At 40.1% G+C, this 24,839-nt stretch overlaps 1 protein-coding gene and 2 long non-coding RNA genes across 5 annotated transcripts in view; 1 reads left to right on the forward strand and 2 right to left on the reverse strand.

Moving 5' to 3' along the window:
- LOC310729170 overlaps positions 1 to 24,839 on the reverse strand; it is a 226,618-nt gene that overhangs the window by 89,332 nt on the left and 112,447 nt on the right. The window lies entirely within an intron of this gene.
- Positions 16,368 to 19,372, forward strand: LOC310729186. The gene is made up of 2 exons (XR_014534482.1): positions 16,368 to 17,627; positions 17,664 to 19,372. It is a non-coding gene; the product is annotated as an uncharacterized lncRNA (long non-coding RNA).
- Positions 16,590 to 24,839, reverse strand: part of ctnna1 (catenin (cadherin-associated protein), alpha 1) — a 98,783-nt gene continuing 90,533 nt past the window's right edge. For both annotated transcript variants that reach the window (XM_083546972.1, XM_083546973.1), the window contains exons 17-18: positions 19,952 to 20,086; positions 16,590 to 18,317 (exon numbers count right to left, since the gene is read on the reverse strand). In XM_083546972.1, coding sequence (XP_083403098.1) covers positions 18,027 to 18,317; positions 19,952 to 20,086 — 426 coding nt within the window. In that variant the 3' untranslated portion in view covers positions 16,590 to 18,026. The remainder of the gene's footprint in view (positions 18,318 to 19,951; positions 20,087 to 24,839) is intronic.

Here is a 24,839-nt window from a genome sequence, read left to right on the forward strand (position 1 = left end):
TCTGAGTGCAGGTAAACCACCCGTGCAGATATGACGATAGTAGAACAACTCCTTTGCCAGGCTAGATGTGCTAAAGATAAACACCCCAATGCACCCCCATGAATGCGCGGTAGAATATGTTCCTTTGGTGAATGTGTCCACATGTAGCATTACAGTCAAGCAGAGAAACATGCTGTGAACAAAACAAAGGGCAAAAGTTATTTTCAGGATGCAGATACTCCAGAAAAGATCAACATCAGCCTTGACAGACCTGCTCAGACCTAGGAGTTAACTGGACAAACAACCAAGTGACAATAATGGTAGAAAGAAAACGCTAGGAGGTAGAAAAAAACCCTCACAATACAGTGCAACCTCGATACTCGCGGGGTTTATGTTCTATAACCCCTCGGGTGTAACAAAAAATGGGAAGCGGGAAGGAAAATTGTACATGTAGTGTAATGTAAACTCAACAAAAACTGAGTTACTTGTCATAAATGTTTTATTTACTACTTTAAAAGAATTATACAATAATAAAATAGTTAGAACTGGTCAGATATACTGTACATTAGTGGTCCCCAACCTCCAGGCTTGAATCACTCTTGATGCATGTCATGATGCCTCGGTCACATGTCTTACCTCCATCCTCTACCTTCTTAAAGGAGCTCCTCCGGCCGCTAACACATAAAACATTACCGCTTAATTCAAACCCCCAAGCGAGCAAAATGAACAAAAAGCAACACAGTGGATTCACATTTATTATTAGATTTAGAAAATACCAGTTTATATGGTCGTATCGTTTTATTTTGTTGTAACTATTGTCTGGCAATAAACCGGTCCGTGGTGCAAAAAAGGTTGGGGACCACTGCTGTACACGACTCCAACTCATGCTTTCAGAACAAAATAAATGAAACCAAGTTTTAATTATTTTAGTACATAAGGTGCTTGGAATTCATAAAAAAGGTGGAAATCGTTCTTTAATGCTAAAAACATATTCGATATTCACACTTTAGGGCTTGTCTCAACAGATGCGGATGCAGGTTTATTAAGGTGGTTTTATAAAAAAATAAACATAGTTCAACATGTCCAAATCAAGAAGAGCAAAAACAACTAGAGCAAACAGAGACAGGCAAGAATGGAAAGAGGTCCAAAAACCGAAGACAAAAACAGATCAGATGACTTGTAGAGCTGGATGTATATTTTGTAAGCTAACAGAAATGCAGGGTAAAATATATGGAATTATAATAAATTAGTGATCGTTTTAGTATTGGAGAATCCGAAAGCAAAATTAATAGATCCCTTTTGACTTTTCCCAATGCCTGTTTAATTAATGTCGAATTAAACCCATGCAGCAGAATCTTTTGGGAAATGCTAAATACCGGCCGAAGCATCGTGTTTGCAATTCCAATTCAGAAACCCAGCTAGTAGCCTTAACCTGGTCAGACCGCACATTTCTCTGTAGATATTACAGTCGGGAAGGTGAGGTGAGCAGATTCAGAGCTGCAGTCGGTAACCCCTGGCAACAGTCCTCACTGCCCATGATGAGATGCAGGCATGCATGAGCATAAGTACATGTAAAAAGAACCTTTTTTTTTATCTATATTTATTGATTATTTTTTTACATCTTCAATTCTTTAAAGTAGCCACCTTTTGCTTAAATGAGAGTTTTGGACAGATGGCATTCTCTCAGCCTCATGAGGCAGTAGATGGAATGGTTTTCCAACTATCTTAAGAAGTTCCCAGAAGTGTTCAGTACTTGTTGGCTGCTTTTCCTTCACTCTCCTGCCCAACTTATTCTAAATCTTCTCATCTGAATTTAGACCAAGTGATTGGTCACCTGAAGCACTTCATTACTTTCCTTTTTGAACAAATAGCTCTTACATAACCTAGAGTCCACTTAATTCCATATTTGTCCTTTTATATTTTTCATGTCTGCTAAATTAATATAAAATGTAAAAAAAAAAAAAAAAAGAAGAAGAATTGTGTAAAAATGTGTTAGAACTATATATATATAGGATTTGTGGTTGAACATATGCTCATTTTTGTCCACTGTAAGCAAAGCATCACATATGGCTAGACGCAAAAGTGTGCTTTTCTCTGACCTTCATGTTACTTCCAGAGTCCAGGAGACGTATCCCTTGATCTACTTTTACAGTGTTTCCAAGAACGTCCCCGAAGACTGTCTGCTTCTGTATACTTGATCTGCTGACAAAATGCATGTGTATCATGTTTCGTTCATTTATTTTCTTTCTTCCTAGCATGTACTGTCACTTGGCAACCTGGGAATGTGATAACAGGGCAAGTATTGTCATGCTCTTAACCTGAAGTAATAGGTGACTGCAAATTCATCGGGAAGAACCAATTATCAAGCAAAATGTCATGAAAGACTTGATTTCATGATTTCACAGATGCTCAGACAGTAGATTTTATACTTGAAATGTTCTACTGATGCTGTACTCCTCAGTGAAATGTGAGCAGATTGAGATTAAATGTGTATAAATTGAGCTAGAATCCATGTAGATTAAGCCAAAACGTGTGTAGCTGAAGCTAATGTGTGTAAATCGAGTTGAAATGAGTAAAGATTAAGCTCAAATCTGTGTAGACCGAGTTAAATGAGTGATCATCAAGCTGAAATATGTGTAAATCGAGTTGATGTGTGAAGATCAAGCTAAAATGTGTGTGGACTGAGTTGGAAGGAGTGTAGCTCGAGCTGAAATGTGCGAAAATCGATTGGAAATGAGCGAAGATCCAGCTAGAATGTGTGTAGATCAAGTTGAAAATGTTTATAGATGAAAGATCGAGTTAAAATGTGCGTAAATTTAAAACCTCCATGAGTTGACACCTCTAGCACATAAGTCCCAACCCATCCCGAGGCATCCTGAGGTTGCTCCAGCCCCCGTCACGTCCCACCTCATGAAGATTGTGGACCTTTAAAGAAGTAGATGCCGACCCCGCAAACATCCCGAACCATCGTACCAGTGTCAATTGGATCCCACTTTATGTGGAGTTTTGACACTGGACCCCCTTGAGGGTCTAAAGGCTCTGGCATGGAGAAGCTGGTGTTGGATCTGTGATGATCGCAGATGTTGAGCTATTTTATGAGTTGCTCAGTTGCTTCTAGTTTTATAACCACAATGACTGTATAAGACTGTAGAAATCAATGTAATGTAGAAATTAATCATAATCTTACACTCCAGAGCTCATGTTAGTTCTCACTCTCCCGAGTTCTGTATTGTTTAAAGACTATAATCACACTCTTGATGTCACCCAAATGAGGATGGGTTTCCCTTTTGGTTCTGGTTCCTCTCAAGGTTTCTTCCTCATAACATCTAAGGGAGTTTTTTACTTGCCACAGTTGCCATGGCTGCTCATCATTCATTTATCATTCACCTTAACTCATAAATTCCGTAAAGCTGCTTTAAGACAATGTCTGCTGTGAAAAGCGCTAAATAAATAAACTTGACTTGACTTGACTTGACAAAGTGATGTAGCCATCGAAGTCCTCTCGATGTCCCCTAGTCAGTCTTTTTTATTTTTTTTTTTTGCAGGCGCGAAGACGTTTTCGAGCAGAAACGTGGGGGGGAGCGACTTGAAGTCTTGTATACATGTAGCAATGTGTGATACCAAGCGAATCAAATGAAAGGGAAGCAAAGCGAAAGCCGCACACGAGTTCTGTTCACCACATGACCGCGAACTCAGTGTTCGCACTCGACAATGAGCCAGAATCTGTTCTCACACTCCTGTTACACCAAGCCGGAGAATGCTAATGAGAACGGCCGAATATCGCAATTGCTCTAAATATATATGTGAAAAGGCATACGAAGGACGCGACAGTGCGGATTTAGTTCGATTCGATTTAGCACTAAAAAACAGACGTGTGTGATCTCTGCGGGATTCTCGTCTCAGTTTGTATTGAACGCAGTCTCAAACTCTCCAAGACGTAAGCAGGAAGCGGCATCTGGCCATCCGAGTGATCTTGTCCATCGCCTCAGGCTTCTAATTGTAAAAGCAGGACAAACACTTTGATTTCCCCTCCCCTCCTTGTTCTTGAATTATTCAGATCGCCTAAAGGGTTTGAGAGCCGAAGAAATTGGTTTAGGTAGAAGTCGATAACATGCGTGGCAATGACCGAGACTCTGCGACCTTAACGCTTTCATTTGAACCCTAATGCCTGATACATTAAGGAAAGACCCGTGTCCTGTCTAAACCTCGGTTGGGAACGAACAGATGGTGCAAACGTGCCTGGAATACATGCAGGAGGTTACAATCTGCCTAGATATTAGCAGATTTATTTATTCATCAGGTAAGCAATTTTTTCTGCTCAGGGTTATTGTGGATCCAAAGCCTATTCCAGGAGCAGTAGAAAAAGAAAGGAAAAACACCTTTCAATGTGGTTTAACCAGATTAAACATGGCATAGTGTCTGGCCTAGAGAGGAAATTAAAGCCAAACTGCATTGAATGCAACTTAAATTAACCCCTAGAGCATTTAGTCTGAGGAGCACCATGGAAATTGAGGCTACATCTGACTACCGCTGGTACTTAACTTCACGTTTCGAACAAATTCGCTGTTCTAGGTCTTAAATAATTTTTTAACAGGTTTTCCATGTAACGCTACTTCGAATGTTTATTGAAATGCTCCTTCAGCACTTTAGAATGTTTTTTGTTTGTGAGTTGATGTGGTTGTTGTAGTTCTTTCTTTCGCCAGTCCAAATATAATTCACTGTATTATGACTACAAATGAGACCAACATGCAACAGCCAATCAGCTTTCTGTTATTGGTGTAAATCTCTCTCGGATTGTACCGCAGACGTAAAACGAACTTTATTTTACAGCGGTGGGGAAGTGCAAGTTTAGCGATACTTGGATTAAAAAAAGGGCTCGGTTAAGCCCAGTCGCTAATAACGTATTTGTGTGTTTTTGATGTTGTGATATAGGTCTTTATTTTCATTCAATGGTCTTAAGAAGGTTTTAAAAAGTCTCAAATTTGACTTTGTGAAACCTGTGGAAACCCTGTAATCTATACGCCAGCAATCGCTTTGAGATGCCAGTCATCTTCAGGATGACTGGCATCTTAAGTCATCTTCTTATTGAATTTAAGGTCATGGTTGGCACAGGCAGAAATCCATCTCGGTAAAAACACCAAATGCGGATTAAACACTGAGAGACAGTCAACTGAGACAGTATTCGTTTAAATAATTCAGGGTGCTTCCTGGATTTGACCAGTAGCCTATAATCTTAACTGACTCTATTGCTGTTCAGTCTGACTGGATCTGACCTGAAATTTCTGATGTAACCCATAATGGTGTTGTCACTAGGAAGCTCATTTTGAATTCCAGATAGTTGGGATCTCACTAAGCAGGCAATATTGGCCTCCTGATATTTGTGATGTAACTAGGTCACTTATTTTGAATTCGGTTGTGATGTTACTAAGGAGGTTATTTTGGATTCATAATGGTTATGAGATCAACAGCCAAGCCAATTTTGATCTTATAACGGTTGTGATGTCACTAGGCAGGTATTTTGATCTCATAAAAAAAGTTATGATCTCAACATGGATTTCACTAGGATACTGGAATTGGTGACTTTTACCTGAATGAAGTAGGTTTTGCAGGAAGGTAGGATACTCAGTAGGATCCTACTCATTCATGGATGTGATGTTACGGAGGCCGTCTTGAACCCCTGATAGTTGTGACATCACTAGCCAGACCATTTTTATATCCAGGATGTTATCTGATTAGTGTAACATCACAGATTGAGCTCATAAGTAACTTTCTGTTGAAGGCATTTCCTGAGCGTTTGGGACAAATCAACCTCAGCATATCAATTATACACACGACTACTTTGCTCTATATTCAGTGTAACCTCTTGCCATCAGACCAATGGGACAAAATACAAGTCTGTCACAATGTCAACTGTTATAACAGTATCCACCCATCTATAACCGACCTGAGTTGGACCTCCATCATCAAATTCACAAGGTCACAGCTATCATTACATAAGGCTGTATACTAGAAATACAATTTCAGTATCATTAGCTAATAACAGACAAACAAAATCTTAATAATTACTACCGTTTATTTGAGTTGAATGGGTCTACTAAAGGCCAACAGGTAAAACCTGAAATGTCAACCCGAATCGAGCGCAACAATTACTTAAAAATCGCTAAAGATCCTCTCAAGCTGTATCTTATTTCCGAAGCTGTGACGCGAACGGCTTCTGACTGAGCAGATAAGCAGTGTGAACCATGCAGGTGAACTCAGGTGAACTCGAGCCAACGAGCTAATCAGCGGGTGTGTATGCGAGTGTGTATTGGAGTGTGTATGCGAGTGTGTATCAGAGTGTGGTTGATTTGACCTCGTCCTCTTGCTAAATTCACGCTACAGCTGCAGCTTTGGATGATCCAGGGAACTGCATGTTCACAAATCACCCTGCAGCCTCAATTAAACAGGCAGCTAAAAAAAAAAAAAAAAAAAAGAACGAAAGAAGAAACTAAAGCGTAATTACATCGCACAAATTGGCTCATGTCTTAATTTTGTGAAGTCTGTTGCGAAAATGCTGAAGAAGTAACAAAGAGGAAATGTCAGCGTAATCAGCCGTATGTGCGCCGTAATTGGTCTCTCTGACAAACTAAGCGTTATTAACGCAGGGAATATATAACATCGAATTACGCTTAGGGAAATTATTAGCAGAACGAGTGGCGGTGCTCCGCTCTCATGTCCTCTATCGTAGCTTTTGACATATTATGGCAAGACAACCTGCATTGAAGAGCATGAAAGAGGGAATTCTGAGTAATAATGGTGGCAAGTTTACATCCAGTCTATAAGTTCCAGCTTGATGCTAGTATTGTGTTTTGAGAGTGCTATTAGCTCCATGCTAATTTTAACAATCACAGTAATTCAATTACATTATTTAACCTCCACTCTTCTCGTCGTTCCACTCGATTTTGGAGTGTGTTCCAGTGAAGATTTGTGCCGATTCTCCCAAACTAACATCAGTTAGCAGTTTAATAGGGTTGGAGTTTTACAGTAGAAGATCTAACACTCCAGCCCTTGTAAAAACAGATCTTCATTGAGCTGGCTCTGTACACAGAGGTAATGCCATGCTGGAACAGGTTTGGATCTCCTAGTTTAAGTGAAGGGAAAATTTCCTGCTACTACATCAAAAGACGTCCAGTACAATTGTGTATTTCCAACTTTGTAGGAACAGTTTGAGGAAGAAGCTCATATGGCTGAAATAATCAGATGTCCCAATACTTTTGTTCATAAAATGTACATAACCATACACGGGAGGATGTTCTGTGAAATATTTTTTATGGGTTCATGTCCTATAATGTATACTAAAGATAAAAAATTTAAGTCGTAGAATATAATAGAGGAATATTATTTAATTCACAAAATAAGAAAATGAAATATAATTATACTGTTTTATTATATGTTATGTGGAAATAAAATGTTGCAGTGCTTTGTTTATGGACTTATTTATGAATACAGGGGTCCTCCGGAACTCGCGGGGGTTACGTTCTAAAACCCTCCTTGAGTTCCGAAAATCTGCAGATTTTGGAAGCACCCCCGCAGCCCCTGTGGTACTTTAGTAAATTCATCTAGACATTATGTCACTTTAATACAATCATTTTGTTTTAAAAAATTTTATCAAATTTGTTGGTGAAAACAGAGTTCAAAATGTTATTCCTAATGTTCCTGAACATTCGGTCCCGCTGCGGATTCCCGCCAATTTTAACATAATCTGCGACTTGCTGTTAGTTAGGTCCCAAACGAGAACCCGTGAATTATCAGGGGGTTGACTGTATATGCAGATAATTAAACAGCAGGGTTATGATGTCACCAGGCAGAGCATCCTGATATCTCTAGTGGTTGTTGTATAATAAACAGTAAATTTTGAACCCTTAATAGTTGTGATGTCACAAGGCAGAACAGTTTGAACTCCTTATTAGTGTGATGTCACCATTTAAAATCATAATCGTCTCTCAGCCAAGATTTATTCATGTTTAAGGAGTCCAGATCATGGAGAAGTCGACTTGACTGCCTTTTTAAAACAAACAAACAAACGAAATAGTTGGATGTGACATATGAAGCTATCTGAAGCATATTGAAGCTACTTTCATTTCGAGTTCATGCACGTTTTTATGTAACTAAAGAGCACCGGCGATGCAGTCGGAGTTCCTGTTAATCAGGATGTCACCAGGCAGAGTATCATTAACCCCTAATGATGGGGGGGGTCACTAGAGGAGCAATTTCAAACGCCTAAAATCTTTTCAATGTCAATAGGAAACACTTGGAATTCTTCATAGTTGTGATGTGATGCAGAGCATTTCAAACTCGTAAAGGTTGTGAAGTCACTGGGCAGGATATTTAGAATTTCTAAAGTTTTCTTCTTTTCCTTTAGGAAAGATTGAGAGAAAATATTTCTCTAGTTTTTGTTTGGAACGTCTCTCTGTTAGCAATATTGTTGGAGTTTTGGAGTTATTCAGCCTGGCATTAATTGTCCTACTTATTACCATTATTTTACATTATTTATGTCAGAACAACTCGCTTCTGAGTGAGTGGGGGTTCCAGTAACAGGTTCTTTTCTCAGACAGAGCACCTTTATGGATACTTTTGACTGGAAAACGAGGTTGTTTGACTCCAGGTAAAGCCGAGTGTTCAGCATTGTGAGCTTAGTGGAGTTTGAAACTAATTCCCTCATGGGGAATATGGTTTATTCATTCGGTTCATTCTCCTTAGATCTGAGTGGAGCATGGCACCTGGGAAAAGACAAACAGCCAGTTACGACGATGCAGTTTATACCTCTGGCAGGTTTTTTTTTCCTCTTTTTTTTTATTTTTAACAGCACACCTGCTATGACCTTGAAGATAGTGTGGGAAAGATGATCTTTTGGAAAACTGGCAACATCAAACAGGAAACTCATGACCAGGATGTGCACAGAGCTGATTTCAGAACAGATTCATGTAAACACTGAAAAAATGGGAAATGGGAATTCGTTGTTGAAGCCGTGTGGAGAAAAAGTCTGGTCTCAGTACTGGACAGCCAGAGAGCAGAGCACTGAAACATCTCTGAGGAGCATCCCTTTTAATTCTAATGGTAACAGTCAGCTCTCTAATCATCACTTATATGAGAAAGACAAGCAGACAGGCACAAATCCACCATGGGGAATAAACCACAACCTAATAATAAACTTTCTTTCGGCTTCTCCCATTAGGGGTCGCCACAGCGGATCATCCGCATGTTTGATTTGGCACATGTTTTCACGCTGGATGCCCTTCCTAACGCAACCCTCCACATTTATCTGGGCTTGGGACCGGCACTAAGGCTTGTTTAACCCTAATGACTGGGGTCGGTTCCCTGACCAGGGATCGAACCCGGGCCGCAGCGATGAGAGCGCCGCATCCTAACCACTAGACCACAAGGGAACCTAAACCACACCCTAATAATAATAATAATGATAAAAAGAAGAAGAAAAATTTGAGAGTTTTTTCACCAAAGTTTCAGTGCAGTAAAGCAGATCCTCTAAAGCAGTTTAGTGACTATACTTTAACAAGAGATGATCGCTTTGGAATTTTGAAATTTGGGATGAGGCTCTTTGAGAAAGCAACCCCAGGCCTCCACCCCACTCAGAGATAAAACAATAACTCTTCAGCTTTGCAGATATGAGATCTAATTTTTAATATCATTTATAATTGATATTGTGCAGAGCCCGAGCCACCTGCGCGCCACTGTAAATCTCTCCCTGCCTGACTCTCAACCAAGCTTTTATTAATGTTTAAAAAGTCCAGATCATGGAGAAGTGGACTCGACTGGCTTTTAAAAATAAATATATACATGAAATAAATACTGTAATACATATTTATAGGCTGGATATGAATTTAGAAGCTATTTTCTTGTCAAGTGCATGCACAGGTTCATGTAACTAAACAGCAAAGTCGGAATTCCTGATAGTCAGGATGTCACTAAGACATTATAGATAGTGAAATGTAGTGTTCGGGGTGGACCTGGTATTTGTGATGTCAATAAGAAGCTCACTTTGAATTCTTCATAATTGTGATGTCACCCAGCAGGCCATTTTAAACTCCTGATCATTGTGATCTTACTGGATAGTTGGCTGTGATGTCTTCATGAAGATAATTATGAACTCCCAGGAGTTTATTTGGTAAGTGGTAGCTTAGTGGTTGAGGCATTGGACTTTGGATCCAAAGGTCATGAGTTCATATTCCAGCCAGACCAAGCTGCCACTTCCTGGGCCCTTGAGCAAGGCCCTAAACCCCATAGCTGTTCAGTTGTATAAATAAGATAAATGTGCATTGCTCTGGATAAGGGTGTCTGCCAAATAGCAAAAATAAAAATGTCAAATTCCTGATACGTTGGAATAGAGGGACATCTAATAGTTGTGATATAATTTTAAATTCCTGTTAGATAGATAGATAGATAGATAGATAGATAGATAGATAGATAGATAGATAGATAGATAGATAGATAGATAGATAGATAGATAGATAGATAGATAGATAGATAGATAATTAGTAAAAAAAATAAATAGATTAGATAGTAAAGTGATCAGGGTCATACAGAGGTTTTCCAAGACGGGTTCCACTCGGAGCAGACCTCACAAAAACCCATCAGAGAAGTCGGGTCCTCGTGCTGTGCAACAGGTGCAGAAGCGGAAGCGTGTTGGCGCTCAGACAGTATGCACACTGCAACAAGTCGGTTTTCATGGCCGTCGTCCCAGATGGAAGCCTCTTCTGAAGCTGGCTCACAAAAACAGTTTTCTGAAGACGACCTGTCCAAGAGCACGAATTACTGGAACCATGTCATGTGGTCTGATGAACTTGTTTGGCTCAGATTGTGTCCAGCATGTGTAGTGATGCCCTGGTGAGGAGTACAGTAATCCCCCGCTTCAGCGCGGTTGGAATCTGGCGCCCCCGGTTTATCACAGAATTGCTTTGCCACATAACTAATTAGTTTGGCTGATTTTCCCCGTGTCTCACAGAGAGCACCATAAACCAAAAACTTATAGGGAATTGATTTTTTTATTGAGTTTATGTAAAAATAATTAAATCTATTAATTGAAATATTATTTTGTTATAATATTAAGTAAAATGTTAATACAGTACAGTACTGTATACATAAAATAGCATTTTTAGGGTGGCGTCCATTTATTGGGTTTTGTTTATCGCGGGCGGTTTTGGAACGTAAACGGGGGATTACTGTACTGAGAAAATTGTGTTCTTGTCTACAGTCAAGCATGCTGGTGGTACTGATGAGCTGCGGTTCTTTGAGGGAGACATTGATTCCAAAATGTACTGTGACATTCTAAAGCAGAACATGAACCTTCAAGACGAGCCTTGATGAGCCTTCAAGACGGCAGTTTTCCAACATAATAATAACGACCCCAAACACACCACCAAGATGACAACTGCCTTGCTGAGAAAGCTAAAGGTGATGGAGTGGCCAAGTATGTCTCCAGACCTGAACACTACTGAGCACCTGTGGGGCATCCTCAAACGGAAGCTGGAGAAGCATCATGTGTCTAACCTCCAAACATCCAGCAGCTCCGTGATGTCATTATGGAGGAGTGGAAGAGGATCCCAGCAACAACCTGTGCAGCTCTGGTGAAATCCATGCCCAGGAGGATTAAAGCAGCGCTACATAACAATGATGCTCACACAAAATATTGACACTTTGGACCCAAATGTTCACTGAGGGTGCACTCACTTTTGTTGCTATGTTATTTAGAGAATAATGGCTGTATAAGTTCTTTTTAGAGAGCAGTAAATCTGTACTGCTGTTCACGCTGCATATTGACTACACTAAAATATATCCGAGTTTCATTTCTATAGTACTGTCCCATGAAAACAAATAATGAAATGGTTGCTATAATTTAAGGGGTGATACAGTATCTTTTGTGAGATACTGTATATATATATATATATATATATATATATATATATATATATATATATATATATATATATATATATATATAAATATAGTGAAAATAGTTTTTAAAAGAAACTTGTTGGAGATCGCTGGCCTACACTATAATAAATGGTCTGAGAAAAGCTCTATAATTATATATACTGTATAAACACAACCTTAAACCTCACCTTACTGTAATAAAAAGCACCGGAACGACCTGCGGAGGAAAAACTACCTTCATAAAAATCAATAAAGTGTCCATCAAAGCAAAGCATCTCCTGCTGAATCGCTGACATTGTGGACTCCAGTCAAAGAATCAAAATATTACGAAATCATAAACCCAGTGAAAAAATGAAAGGGAAAGTAAAACACAAATTGCTACATGTATTTATTAGATATTTATTAGTAGCGAAATTTGTTAAATCTATTCTTATTTATTTTTTATTTTGTCTTTTCTGCCTTATTTATGCACCTGAGCAGCAAACTAACAATGTGAGAATGAACTATTATTACATATGCAATCTTATTAAAGTAGGAATATCCATCCTGCCAATAATCAATATTTACTTTTAACTCGAATTTGACTTGACATTTTATGTTAGCTATAGAAATCAATTTTAGGCTGGCATTAGCAAAGCAAAACTCAATAACTCATTAATCCTAGTTTGTTAATGTAACTTACACTATAACGAGGCATCATGATGCTTAGACTGTAAATATGCACAAATCATCATTTTATTATTCTGCATGTAATGCAGCCGTGTTGGTCAATTATTATTTAACATCCTTTCTGAAGCTCAAAAGCTCATGATTGCACAAATCAACTAGTGTTATTTGCAATACATGATCAATTTCTATTGGTTTTAAAAGATTTTTAGTAGATTTCAAAGGCTGCAAAATCCAGCCACTTTAGCCGATTTGGAGCTCTGTTGCTGCTACAGATGTCCGATGTTCAGTATTTAATGGATCTATTTGGAATTAAATTTTTATGCAGACAAAAATACACATGGTTTAACATGTGTAATGATTTAAAAATCAAAGTTTTTTTGATACTTTGTGAAAAAGATTCTTAGAATCAAATTGAATTGAATTGAATTGTGAACCCTGTAATGAACTAATAATGAGTATAATGTATGAGTGTAATGTAATGTAATGAGTTAAATCATCACAAGAATGAATCATTACAATCAAAACTATTGGAGTAAATTTTGTGTCTAGCATGTTATAGCAAATGTTAAAAAATAAATAAAAAATAAAAAATTCTATAAAAATTATATATATATATATATATGTGGACTTTTGGTTGTCACCCAGCTGTGGATGTCACCCCTTTGTCCTGAAGGTTTCCTCTTCATGAAGTCTCAGGTATTTCTTTTGTTGTTGCCACAGTCACCACTTGCTCATTTATGACATTTAAATTTATGTTTGTATGTTCTTTATGTTCGGTTTGAGGACAATGTCCATTGCTTAAATTGCTATACATATAAAAGTGAACTGAATAAACTTAAAATAATCTTGTAGAAAATACATACTGTAAACAAAGGTTTTAGAAATGGAAGTGTCTCAACTATTCAGTCCCAATAACACTCGAGTATAGTAAACAAAATTCAACTTGATTCCAGACCAATCAGGGAAAACCTCCTGAAAATCAAGCACACGATAAACCGAGAGTGCTATTAAAATAAATAAATAAATAAATAAATAAATAAATAAATAAATAAATAAATAAATAAATAATAAAAATAGTGCATCTACAATACAGAGTGTTAGTATACAATACACATCAAGTAATAGCTATTAAGAGATATTGAGCAAGAAAGAACTTTTTATGTTCTTGGCTTTAGGTGTTAAATTAAAGCCTCTGGACACGGGAACGTCTTCTGAGAAGTTTAAAATGCTCTTTGTGGGATTTATGTGCCTGGATTTACCATCCAAGGCATTTTCATGCAGTAAAAAAGCCAGTTCTGTGAGCATTGTGTGTGAGAGACAGAAAGAGTGGTATAGAGAAAACCGACTCGGACAATTTCCTACCTGCCTGAGGAACTGAGTCATCCCCCCCCTCTCTCAGCCACCCTGACCTAATGAAATGTTTGTTTTCCACAGATTTTTGTGGTAAGAGCATTTCAGGAGCTCATGCTGCAGGTTTGTGACTGGACTAATTTAATGCCACGATGCTCCCAGCGCTCAGACACAGCAACTCTGTGGAGGTGCTCTCTAAAATAAATAAAGAAAGAAAGAATAAACCCTTTTTCTGTATTAGGGTGTGATTTAGCCATGCCTCGGGCAGCACCATAGCAAGGTTTAGCAGGACTGAGCTGACTTTCCCTGAAGGGACATGTCGAGACAAAAAACTCGACACAGGGTTTTACAAAACGCTAAATCAGGGAGATGTCAACTGGTGGGCTGTGGTGTGGATGAGGATCGAGCAAAGTGAAGTGAAGTGGAAAACTCTACTATAGCAGAGGATTTGGGATTTTGTTGGTTTCTTACCGTGAGCAAATTTGTTTAGCAGAATTTCAACAGACCAGAGACTAACTACAGGGCTAATGTCAGAAGTTACAAAGAGTAACATTATAAGGGTGTGTAAGTTAGCGAAGGCAATGTCCAATGCTGAATTATTCTCTGGCCCCATCCCAATGCTGTCTGGTGATGTAGCTTACAGCAGGATTATGGGTATTATCTGCTGGATGTCCGAGTAGTGCTCCAAAAACAATGTGGGTTTCATAGATAATTGGAGCAATTTTGAAGGCAAGGCTGGTCTGTTAGGGGGAGACGGTATCCATCCCACTCTTTAAGGTGCTGCTCTCATTTCTTGTGGTATAGGTCATAGTCTCAGAACAGCACCAGTTAACGGGTGACTGTCCAGAGCCAAGGCCAGGAAGCAGACAAACAGGCTGACCCCCCGGGTATAGTTTCATACACCAGCACCATCTAAATGGCAAAGGAGGCGGAGTCACAGATGTTAATAATAATAATCTAAGCGTCACACAAAAAACTAAACACAAATGTAACACATTCTAAGTTCTTTACACCAACATAAAATATTTTGAAAGTAGGTCTCGTCAGTCAATTCCATAAATTATTATTTATAGACCCCCAGGGCCCTACTCTGAACTTCTCATCGAATTTGCAGCTTTCATCACAAATTTAGCTTCTTTTTTTAGACAAAGCTGAGATAATTTAGATAATTGTTGGTGACTTTAGTATTCATTTTGATAATCAGGAAGACTCGTAAAATAGAAGTCCATTCTAGATTCAGTAGGAATTAATCAGAATGTTATAGGACCCACTCATAGTGGTGACACAATCCTTATTTAATATTAACATTTGGATTCAATATAAAAAAAGTCATAATTCCACAGTCTATTTCAGATCAATACTTTATCTCCTTTAACATCTGCCTCAGTCATAGCGAGTCCTGCCGGAGTCCAAAGTGCACAGTGACATTAACTTTTAACAGCAAGGACACATAATAATCCATACCCTTCTCTTCCTGTCTCTCTCTCAAGTTAAACATTCTCCTGGGATACCAGTGACCACTGTTCCTGCCCCACTCCTCAGATCTGCCCACTTCATCCCGGCCTGTCACTGGATAGTTTTCTCTTGGACTGCAGGCCACTCGGTTTCTAATCAACAGTCTGGGGATCCGTGAAATTCCAGAGTAATAACAGAAGCTTTGAGGATGGATTCAGACTCTTCTTAATGTTAACAGTCTGCTACACTGACTCAGGACTACAGTTTGTATCTGATCACCATCACTGCACCTCAACATCGTTTATCTGTAATAAATGGATATTTAGTGCCACCCAGATGAGGATGTGGTTCCCCCTCGAGTCTGGTTCCTCTCAAGGTTTCTTCCTTATGCCATCTCAGGGAGTTTTTCCTTTTTTTAACTTACAAATATAAACAACCACCTTATTAATTCATCATCACAGAGGATGGAAAGGATGTCATAAATAAAAGTGTCGTATTGTAGGTTTTAATTTTGCCTCTTTTATAGATTTTAATTTTTTTGTAAAAATGGTAGAAAAAAAATCAAATGCCGCACGTTAATAAAATGTGTGCCAATAAAATGAAGTTTTAATGCAGATTCATTTGGAATAAATATATAAATAAAACACACACATACACTGATCATCATAACATTATGACCACCTGCCTTATACGGTGTTGGTCTCCTTTTGCTGCTGAAACAGTCGTGACCCTTCGAACATCAACAGCATGAACTTCTTCAGCAGTTTGAGCTACAGGAGTTTGTCTGCAGGATCGGACCACACGGACCAGCCTTCGCTCCTCAAGTGCATCAATGAGCCTCGGCCGCCCACGACGCTGTCATTGGTTCACCACTGTTCTTCCTTGGAACACTTTTGATAGATACTGACCACTGCAGACCAGAACATCCCACAAGAGCTGCAGTTTTGGAGATGCTCTGACCCAGTCATCTAGACGTCACAATTAGTCAAACTCACTCAAATTCTTACGCTCGCCCAATTTTCCTGCTTCGAACATCAACTTTGAGAACAAAATGTTCACTTGCTGCCTGATAAATAAATCCACTCACTAACAGGTGCCATGCTGATAGTGTTAATAATCAGTGTTAATCACTTAACCGCTCATAATGTTATTTCGATGTTATACCTGGTGGGTGTAAATAAAAAATTAATAAATGGACAAAAACGATGTGGAATCATTGTATTTTTTATTTTATTTTGTAATTAAATGAGATACAACCTGTACCAAAAAAAAAAAAAGAAATTAAAAAAAAAATCAAATTAGTTCACGGCAAAGCAGAAAAAACACAAAAAAAAGTGATTTTAATAAAATCGCAAATGAAGTTTGAACCCGAACTACTCCAGCATTCTTTACCCTTTACTTTCACTCAATCCTCTTCTTTATAATCACAATGAGATATCAGCGCTAACATTCGCCCCTTCAATGACTCTCTTTGAGCATCTTTCCGGTCCCATGTTGCCATTGGTTACACACTTCAAGCATCAAAAAAAAAAATATATATATATATATAAAATCCACCATCATAAGCAATTAAGTCGAGATGAGAACATTATTCATTTAAAAAAAAAAAAAAAAAAAACACTGAACATTACAGTCGGAGCCACTGGGGGAGATTTAGAGGGGTGTGTGTGTGTGTGTGTGTGTGTGTGTGTGTGTGTGTGTGTGTGTGTGTGTGAAATGCTGATAGGCAGAGCAGTGTGTTGAGGGCCCAATTTCAGCATGGATGCTCTCACTTGAGATCAGTGGTGCTTGGTGGCTCGGGGTGAACGACTTCGTCTCTCGTTCGGGTTTTTCTTGGTGTTTTTATTTATTTTGCAGCTCCGACTTTACGCGAGTGTTTAAAAGGTAAGACGCCGATCGGCTGTTTAACGAGTGGAAGAAGGTCCCGAATTGAAACGAAAGGTCAGGAGGAATGATGAAATGAATGCAAAAAAAAATAATTATCTAACCATCGAACAGTTTCTAGCGTAAGCAACGATTTCGTAAAAAATACACAATATAATACGAACATCTCAAAAGCTCCTTTTAGTTTTTTAGATCAAATGGTTAATATAAAACTATTTATTTGTGGAAAAAAATATGAGTAAAGTAAAACAGGATAGGATTCAAAAACAGGACAGGATTCTCGCTTTGGTCTCGATTCTAAAGCTGTCCTGTGGAGAGTGTGGAATTATTGTGTGTGTGTGTGTGTGTGTGTGTGTGTGTGTGTGTGTGTGTGTGTGTGTGTGTGTGTTTTTGCATAGGTCTGAGACTAGAACACGTCTGGAATTATGAAATAACGCTAGAACACAACTAAATATTCAAGAAGTTTAAAAAGTTCCCTCATCCATTTTTTAGTAAAAGGAGATAAAGAAGAGGAGGAGGAGGAGGAGGCTGGTGTGTGAAGGAGGCACGTGTGGTATAAATAGACGCGGGAGGAGATAAAGGTGCGGTTTTTGAACGCGGGCAGGGGAAGAGCGAGCCGCGTGGACGAATCTACAGCAGTGGTTTAGAGCGGATCGTCCTGCACAGCTGACACACGCCTCGTCCAGCTTGTTCTAGTCGTTTTCCAGATCTGATCACGGAGCGGGTTCGGGGACTGCGCGAGTGGACGAGACCGGTGCTGATTAGATGCTATCCATGGCCTTGAATTCGCTCAGGGCCTGCACCGGGTTGATGTGCTTCTTCTGAGACGATCTCTTCACCCGGTTGGTCTGGCCGTCGTCCTGCTTCTCGCGCTTCACCAGGGGTTTCTTCTCGGGAGCCTTCATCTTCCAGGAGATGGCTGGCATGTTGAGGTTCTGCATGCCCTGGGACTTTTGGTACTTGGTGGACGCCACGTAGGAGGCCTTCACCGTGGACACCACGGCGTTCATCAGGTTCTTGGCTGCTTGGATCAGAGACATGGCGCTGTCCAGCTAAGGAACGACACAAACCAGGAGGTTAGGAGACGTGATCTAGACGCAGCGTAATAGAACAGATGAGGGTTCTACAGTTTACATTCGCAAACGAGTCCCCCAGGTTTATCCCAATCAATTTAACTTAATGTTTCAAACTATGTAGACATTTCCTTCATCATTACACACATTAAACCTGAACTACTGCAGATCTTCATCACAATAAAGCACACTGAAGTTACATCCATTCATCAGCATTACTGCACATTTCACCCAATACTGGTACACGCTACTCTTTCCACTGGGCTCAGAGCACAGCGGCACACCAGGTACAGTACCATAAAGGGAAAGAGAGGAGGGAAAGAAAGGAGGGAAAGAGAGAAGGAAAAGAGAGGAAGCACTATAAAGAAGAAAAATATTTATCACCACTTTATATCAAGCTGCTTAGAGAAAGTGTCCACTGTTAAAAGATCTAAAAATAAAATTTCATTTAAGTGAGAGGGGGAAAAAAAAGGAGAGAGAGGGTGGAGGAAAAGGGAAAAAAAAGAAAGAGCGGGGTAGTGAGGAAGGCAGAAATCGGAAAGGGGTAGAAGCAACGATGGATGGAAAGGAAGGAAGGAAAAAGAGGAGGAAGGGAGGGAGGAATGCAAGAAAAGGGTTACAAGGGAAAGAAAGAAGTGAGGAGGAAAGGAAGGAGGGGTAGGAAAGTAAGAAAATCAAAAAAGGACAGAAAAACAAAAAGGGGGAAAGGTGTTGGGGTGTTGGAGGAAAAAAAAAAAGAAATCCATGAGCTTTAGTGTCTGTAAAGTAATAAAGAGCAGTGTTCAGAGAGAAAGGGAGAAAGACAGAAAGAGCGAGAGAGAGAAAGAGAGATGTATAGACGGAGTAATAAGAGCATCAGAAAGAGAGAAACATCTGTACTGCACATTATTATTGGCGACAGCAGTGTTTATTTAAATCTATTGTTAAAGAATAATTGAAAGAAGTAACTTTTGCAGAACAATAATTTTTACCAGATTTAAATAATAAGATGCAGAATTGATGTATTTATAACTTTACTATAAAAAATAAATAAACACGTCATTACTGTAATCCATTATATTGAACAGTAAAACCTGACAGCTGCAGATAACAAAGAGCTGTGTGTAAATAAACCCCACCTCGTGCTGCTATTCTGTGTGTGTGTGTGCCCCCGCTGTAACAGGATCGAGGGCACTGAATCTAATTGGGGTTATAAAACATGTAAAGGCGAGACTGGAGGCGATGACGGCGTAAGCGCACTAATAAAAGCCCCGTGTGATGTGCAGTTCAGCCCAGACGAGGGGGAGCTGATTATTATACGCCTCCACGTCCTCCGCCAGATACATCAAACCTCAGACCTCAAACCTTCACCTGCCGCTAAACAACCGGCGTGAGAGCGGTTACTCGTCTATAATACAAGAGTCAACACAACTGGAGCGAAGGCAGGAAAGCTGAGTGGCGGCTGGTCGCCATGGTGACGTGCGCTAATTCGGCAGCGTGACTTTAATGCGACCTCGAGGTCACCAAATTTATCATGAGAGGAAAAAGAAATAAATCTGATCATGTGTGTAGAAGTAGAAAACGCTTGGACTGTGCAGAAGATGGAGATGATGTAGAAGATGATGCGGACTCACCCCGGACACGACGAGCTCTCCGCCCAGGTTCTGCACTTCGGCCTTCACCTTGCTGCAGATGTTCAGCTGGTGGCAGTAGAGAGCGATACGCTGCAGGTAGGCCAACAGGTCCTGCTTGCATGTTGAGTCGGGACACTGAGAGAGAGAGAGAGAGAGAGAGAGAGAGAGAGAGAGAGAGAGAGAGAGAGAGAGAGAGAGAGAGAGAGAGAGAGAGAGAGAGAGAGAGAGAGAGAGAGAGAGAGAGAGAGAGAGAGAGAGAGAGAGAGAGAGAGAGAGAGAGAGAGAGAGAGAGAGAGAGAGAGAGAGAGAGAGAGAGAGAGAGACATGCATCTAATTCACCGTCTCTCATCTACTATACTGTATTTCTGCAGGGTTGCAAAATTGCAGGAATTTTCAAGACTGGAAACTTTGCATGGGAATAAACTAGAAATGTATTAAAAATTAAATGTAGTTCTAATTAAAATCTTGCAGGATCATTTTTAAAACAAATAAAACCAATTTATTTTCACAGACACACACTAACTGGTCTGTGTTCCTCTCAAGGTTTCTTCCTCATAACATCTAAGGGAGTTTTTCCTTGCCACAGTCGCCTTCGAGTTTTCTGTAGAGATCTACGTTCCTTAACAATAAAAAAAGACCAGCGAGTGTCTCTTGGTGCACAGACATGATCCCTAAAGCGCTTCACTGTCCGGTTGGGGGATTTAGTTGTTAGAATTCAGGGCGGTGTCGTGTCACAAGAACGCCGATTTCACGTGTACACGTCTAAAAGCCGACGGAAGTCGTGTGCCACGCCTGTTTGTTATATCGGATCCCGAAAAGCCATTTTCATGCCGGCGCAAAGCCGAGGGTGCGTCCTAAAGATCCCAATTTACTGCAGACGGCGTGTCGTCTCCCCGAGAGCGACGTATACACAGACTCTATTCAGGAGTAGTGAACACCTGAGCGTGTGATAAGTTTCTCTCATCATCTCGTTCCACATTTGTGCTGATAATGAGCTCCACTCTTCTGGAAAGATGTTCAAGATTTTTTTGGAAATTTGTGCAGAGTCCTTCATCTGAACTGATGGAGGTAAGATGAAGAGGTGTGAGATACGGATTTTCCACAACTTCCAACCCATGTAAAGCCGATCTTTATTGGAGCTGGCTTTGTGCACAGAGGCATTAAGAAGTCTGGGTCTCCAAGTTCAAGCGAGAAGAAAATCTCATGCTAGGTTTTGGCTCTGCACGGAGGAGCATCTGGGCATTAAAATCAGACTGAATAAAAATGGCCGCCTGTAAATGTACAGGTTCTTTATGAACTAGCAGGTTGTAAAATAATAAAGGCGAGTGGGTTTCCTCGGTCACGGCAGGATACAGACGCATGGAGAACATCTCTCCTGTACATCTCGAGCACTTACACAAACACTACAAACAGGCAGGACTGAGGTGCTTATTCATAATTTAATCAGACTGCACACTGGGCTGCGTCTCCATTCCAGCTTTGAGATTTGCTGATATAACGGGTTTGCAGAGAGAAATACAGCGTTAGGAACAATAACGGGGTGTACAGACATCAGGGGAGGAGGAGGAGGAGAAAGATAGAGTATTTCAGAGCAGAAACAGAGCCAGAAAATGAAAAGGTCAGAGAAAAAGATGAAAATACAGAAGAGAACAAGCGAGCTAAAAGAAAGAAAGAGGAAAACAAATGGAGGTAGAGAGAAAAGAACAAAGAACAGAAAGAGTGACTGTCTCACTCAAGGAAAGAGAACGTGAGAAGCGTAAGAGAACGAGCGCGAATAAAAGGAGTGAGTTTCTGTCTCGCTCAAAGAGAAAGATAGAGAAAATGAGGGAGTATGAGTGAGTGAGTGAGAGAGAAATAATGCAAGCAGGAGAGAAACTAGAAGGAGGAAAAGGCAAGAGACAATGCTAAAAAGATAGAGGGAATGATGAAGAGAAAATTGGCGAAAGAACGGGAAAGAGAGAAAGAAAGAGAGAAACGGAAATAAAAAATAAAAAATGAGCGAATACAAGAACGCCAAAAAAAAGGAAGGATGCAAAGAAATGAGAGCGAGAAAGCAAGAAAGAGAGAATGTGAGAATAAGAAGAGAGAGATAGAGAGATAGAATGAGAGAGAGCGCACTCTTACTTTATTTAAACCTCCAGCACTGGAGCATTTTATTTCTTGAAAGTGGCTGCTGTTAATTAGAAAAAAGCTGCCAATACGCTAAAGACTTTACAACACAAACACTATTTAAGGCCACTGCCCTGATACACACACACACACACACACACACACAACGTTGCAGTGTGGATGATCGAGTCGTACAGACGAAACCCCTCAGAGGAGAATAGAACACAGCAGGACTGGTATGAAAACCATCATTTGAAGATGAAGATCATTTGTTTAAGCAGCCTATCAGTGGAGTCATGTGATTACACAAAGACACGCCCCCGAAACTTTTTTTTATGCAGATATTGTAAGTCATTATTCCTGAATGTTACTGAGTGCTGACTGGACGCTCTGCGAGTCCTGAGTAAAACTATGAAATTAGGTAGATGTTGGTGTTAAAAGGATGCGGTGAAGGAAACAGGCCTCAGGACTGCATTAGGTCATGTTTGATCTCATGGGCTTCTCTTCTCTTCTCCCATTACTAATAGAAAAAGCTAAATTATATCAATCACACTGCTGCCTTCCTGCCTGTCAGAGAAATCTCACCTAGAGTTTACTTATTAGAGGTGAGGAGAGGAGAAGAGAGAGAAGAGTAGAGAGGAGAAGAGAGGTGGAGAGGACGGTGTGTTGAAATGGACACAGTGCAGCATGCTAATGAGGGAAGGGGCTCGTGCTGAAAGCAGCACTTGTGCACATCGGCTCTGAACAGCACACAGCACTGCCTCGACCTCACACACACACACACACACACACACACACACACACACACACACACACACACACACACACACACTGCTGTACCCGACACCAAATTGAGATTAAACATGACGTACATAAAAACAGAGCAAATCCTGTTCCAGCACGACAACACAAACCCTGTACACAAAGCCAGCTCCAAGATCATCATCTACTACTGGGATAAATATGAACACTGACTGCATCCCAGTCCTCCTCATCTCACCTACATCAGTCCCTGACTAACAAATTTGAGAAGAGTGGAAGTTCTTCTAACAGCAAATAGGGACTGGATATGGAATATGATCAAAACATGCACACAATCTCATGGTCAGGAGCATAGACTGATTTAAACACTGATTCAAATGCAATTGCAAAACAGAACCAAAAAAAAATAAAAAATTAGGTTATACACAAACAAACAAACAAACAAATAAATAAATAATGTAGATTCAAAATAAATAAAAAACATGCAATACAAAAAAAAAAATCTAATATCTTAGACCAAACACAACTCTTTCTTCCATTGAATTAATTACTTAAAAGAGAGAGAGACAGACAGGTGGACAGAGATAGATATAGACAGATGCAGACAGACAGATACAGACAGGTAGATCAAGATCGATAGCGATATAGATACAGACAGACAAATAAGGAAAAAGATAGAGACAGACAGACAAATAAGGAAAAAGATAGAGACAGACGGGTATAGAAGGATGGATACAGACAGACGGGTATAGAAGGATGGATACAGACAGACGGGTATAGAAGGATGGATACAGACAGACGGGTATAGAAGGATAGAGAGAGACATACAGAGACGGGTATAAAAGGATAGAGAGAGACATACAGAGACGGGTATAAAAGGATAGAGAGAGACATACAGAGACGGGTATAAAAGGATAGAGAGAGACATACAGAGACGGGTATAAAAGGATAGAGAGAGACATACAGAGACGGGTATAAAAGGATAGAGAGAGACATACAGACGGGTATAAAAGGATAGAGAGAGACATACAGACGGGTATAAAAGGATAGAGAGAGACATACAGACGGGTATAAAAGGATAGAGAGAGACATACAGACGGGTATAAAAGGATAGAGAGAGACATACAGACGGGTATAGAAGGATAGAGAGAGACATACAGACGGGTATAGAAGGATAGAGAGAGACATACAGACGGGTATAGAAGGATAGAGAGAGACATACAGACGGGTATAGAAGGATAGAGAGAGACATACAGACGGGTATAGAAGGATAGAGAGAGACATACAGACGGGTATAGAAGGATAGAGAGAGACATACAGACGGGTATAGAAGGATAGAGAGAGACATACAGACGGGTATAGAAGGATAGAGAGAGACATACAGACGGGTATAGAAGGATAGAGAGAGACATACAGACGGGTATAGAAGGATAGAGAGAGACATACAGACGGGTATAGAAGGATAGAGAGAGACATACAGACGGGTATAGAAGGATAGAGAGAGACATACAGACGGGTATAGAAGGATAGAGAGAGACAGACAGACGGGTATAGAAGGATAGAGAGAGACAGACAGACGGGTATAGAAGGATAGAGAGAGACAGACAGACGGGTATAGAAGGATAGAGAGAGACAGACAGACGGGTATAGAAGGATAGAGAGAGACAGACAGACGGGTATAGAAGGATAGAGAGAGACAGACAGACGGGTATAGAAGGATAGAGAGAGACAGACAGACGGGTATAGAAGGATAGAGAGAGACAGACAGACGGGTATAGAAGGATAGAGAGAGACAGACAGACGGGTATAGAAGGATAGAGAGAGACAGACAGACGGGTATAGAAGGATAGAGAGAGACAGACAGACGGGTATAGAAGGATAGAGAGAGACAGACAGACGGGTATAGAAGGATAGAGAGAGACAGACAGACGGGTATAGAAGGATAGAGAGAGACAGACAGACGGGTATAGAAGGATAGAGAGAGACAGACAGACGGGTATAGAAGGATAGAGAGAGA

The sequence above is a fragment of the Silurus aristotelis genome, assembly GCF_946808225.1.
Source record: "Silurus aristotelis genome assembly, chromosome: 7".
NCBI classification, from domain to species: Eukaryota; Metazoa; Chordata; class Actinopteri; order Siluriformes; family Siluridae; genus Silurus; species Silurus aristotelis.